This window comes from Lepisma saccharinum, unplaced genomic scaffold (genome assembly GCF_977018435.1).
Source record: "Lepisma saccharinum unplaced genomic scaffold, izLepSacc3.1 HAP1_SCAFFOLD_340, whole genome shotgun sequence".
Taxonomy (NCBI): Eukaryota; Metazoa; Arthropoda; class Insecta; order Zygentoma; family Lepismatidae; genus Lepisma; species Lepisma saccharinum.
The window spans coordinates 7,837-10,568 of record NW_028143064.1 but is presented as its reverse complement, the minus strand read 5'-3'; the positions used below and the strand labels follow the sequence as shown (position 1 = coordinate 10,568).

Here is a 2,732-nt window from a genome sequence, read left to right as displayed (position 1 = left end):
ATTTCTTGAATTCTGAGATAACTGTAACCTTTGTCTGATTTTTTTATCCTGTGATAACATTTCCCTGAAAGGTGAAACACAAATTTTGCCCAAAACTTTTCAGCGTTACGAAGATGGTTGTCCTTAAAATCTTTGAAATGGCTTGCTCGAAACAGGATGCTGGATGCAAACTGCCTCATTTGGCTGTTCTTGCCATTGAGAAGAAATGTCAAGTCCTGGACGTACCAAAGGTGGGCAATGTGTTCTCCAAAGCACATAGAGCAGAATTCTCCTACAGGAGAAGTGCCTCACATTGTTTCTAATACTTAAGAAGATTCATTTCTTCCAACGTCACGTTTATTTTGCAAGAAAATTAAACTCTTAGAAGAATTATTTTCATCATTTATATTATTATCTTATAACTTAAATATTTATATCAGTAGTTTCATCTCAAGAAAGACGATGAATTATAAAATTATGAATGTCTTTCAATACTGAAATAGGCAGTGGCGCAGGAACGTTTCTGATTTGGGGGGGTACAAAGTCCACCTCTTCGTCTGTCCGTGTATGTCTGGTTCTTCATATGTACACACACACACACACACACACACACACACACACACACACACACACACACACACATATATATATATATATATATATATATAATGATGTCCACAGATTTCTTTCTGGTACATATAACCTAAAACATATGGGGGTGTACATATAGTAGCTTAGAAGAATTATTTATCTGCTTTCAGATTGAAAGTTTAAATGACAATGATGAACCTAAATGTTGCAAATCTCTCAAACCTCATGCATACGTAGTAACATTTATGAATATGTAAGCGAGAATAAAACAACTATTTAAAAGTAAAATGTCATGCTTTGGGTACTGTGATGACTATATTATTGATTAAAAGTTGAATTTGCTACAGAATTTCAATGATATAATCGTTAAAATAATGCAACAATAATAAGTCTCAAATAAGCTATACTTTTTCAGTAGTATTACTGCATAAAACATGGGAAAATGTATTTCAAGATAACCTGGCAATACTGTACATCCACTGCATACACATAAATGGAATGCAAATGTTATGTTGTAATTACACTTCATGAACCTAAACATATTTCAATATTTCAAATCATTTCAATATTTAAGAAAGCAACATGAAAACTGAAGTGTTATTTCCCTGCCTTTACACTTTTCCAAATACACTTTTTCTGTACTCATTGTTAACAAATTCCTTCATCAATACTGCCAGGTCCAAGTTGTCTAAATGGTGTTGATAAGCATGAAGCACACAAAGGTGATTCAATCGTTCTTGGGACATTGTGCTCCTTAGGTAAGTCTTAATCCTCTTCAATGTGGAGAAGCTTCTCTCAGCAGTTGCTGATGTTGCTGGAATTACAAGAAGTTCCTTCAATAATGCCTCAATCAAGGGAAAAAGGTTTCTAGTTTCCTTGTGTAAACTTCTGAATTTTGCTACAACTTGATGGATTCCTCTTATCTCCGAAAGTCTTGAAAACATCTCCATCTCCAATTTCAGTTTTGTTGCTGGAATTCCCCTCTTTTCAGCTTCAGTTATCATAGACTGCTTCCAATTTTCAGGTGACAAAAGTACTAGATTTTCCAGTTCGCAGTAGGTTTTGAAATCAGGCTGATCAAATCTATACGATATTTCTCCACAAATATTATCTAGTGCTTCAAAAAATACTGTTTTGTACATATCTTCAACAGAGGACCACCTATGAGGTTCAGCTGGTTTCTCAGAATGCTCTAAACGTTTGGGTGGACACCGTACTCTAGGTAGCAGCGGTGGAAGTAAATCATAGTCCTCTATTAATTGGTGGACATTATTCCAAATTTTCTGAAATGTTTCATCATTTCGCTTTTCTTTCAGATGATTCAATACTACTTCAACAGCTTCTCTGCTACCGATGACTGTTTGGGAAGACTTCTGAAGAGAGATACTTAGTTTTTCAGTAGGCGCAAAAATTAACTGACAAAGTAAGATTCCAAAGACTGTAGATCCTTTCATTAGGTTGTCAAGAAGACCACGGGCCTTGCTTGAAGAATCACTAGGAGCACTAGAAATGTTCTCGAAGAACGCTAATAATGCAGAATAATTTTCAACTATCGCATGTAAAGCTGACGTACGAACTGACCATCTTGTTGGGCACAGAGGGCGAGGTGAGGTAAACTCCGACACTCCTTCAGCAGCTTTGATGTCTTTGAACTGTGATATTCTTTTTGGGGAATCCTTTAGAAATACACCAATATCATTTATCAAGTTCATTGTGTCTCTCAAAAGAGGGATGGTTCTTGTGGTATCTTGAAGAGCCAAGTTTAAATTGTGGTTATTACAGTGTACAAATAATGCTAAAGGCTGTTTCTGTTTGATTAATGCTTGAACGCCTTTTCTTACACCAGACATGTTAGCGCCCCCATCATAACATTGCCCTCTAAGATGTTCTAAGGGCAAGTTAAATCGCTGCAAACCATCGATAATAATGTCATGCAGAGCACTTCCTGTTGTGTTAGATGTTTCGTATAGACCCAAAAAACATTCACGTACCTCTAAGTCATTTACTGTTCGCACACTGATTGAAACTTGCTCTTTACAGCTAATGTCACAAGTCTCATCGACAATTAGGCTAAATAACTTGTTCTCTCTTACTTCAGAAATTATTTCTCGTAAAACACAGTGAGCCATAATTTGTAGTATTTCATTTTGAATAACATCAGA

The 2,732-nt window shown here is 35.8% G+C and overlaps 1 protein-coding gene across 1 annotated transcript; it reads right to left on the bottom strand.

Moving 5' to 3' along the window:
• Nucleotides 1-1,181: 1,181 nt before the first annotated feature.
• On the bottom strand, nucleotides 1,182-2,282 carry LOC145982693 (zinc finger MYM-type protein 1-like). The gene has a single exon (XM_083116054.1). The coding sequence runs from the start codon at nucleotides 2,280-2,282 to the stop codon at nucleotides 1,182-1,184; it is 1,101 nt and encodes a 366-aa protein (XP_082972180.1).
• Nucleotides 2,283-2,732: the final 450 nt, after the last annotated feature.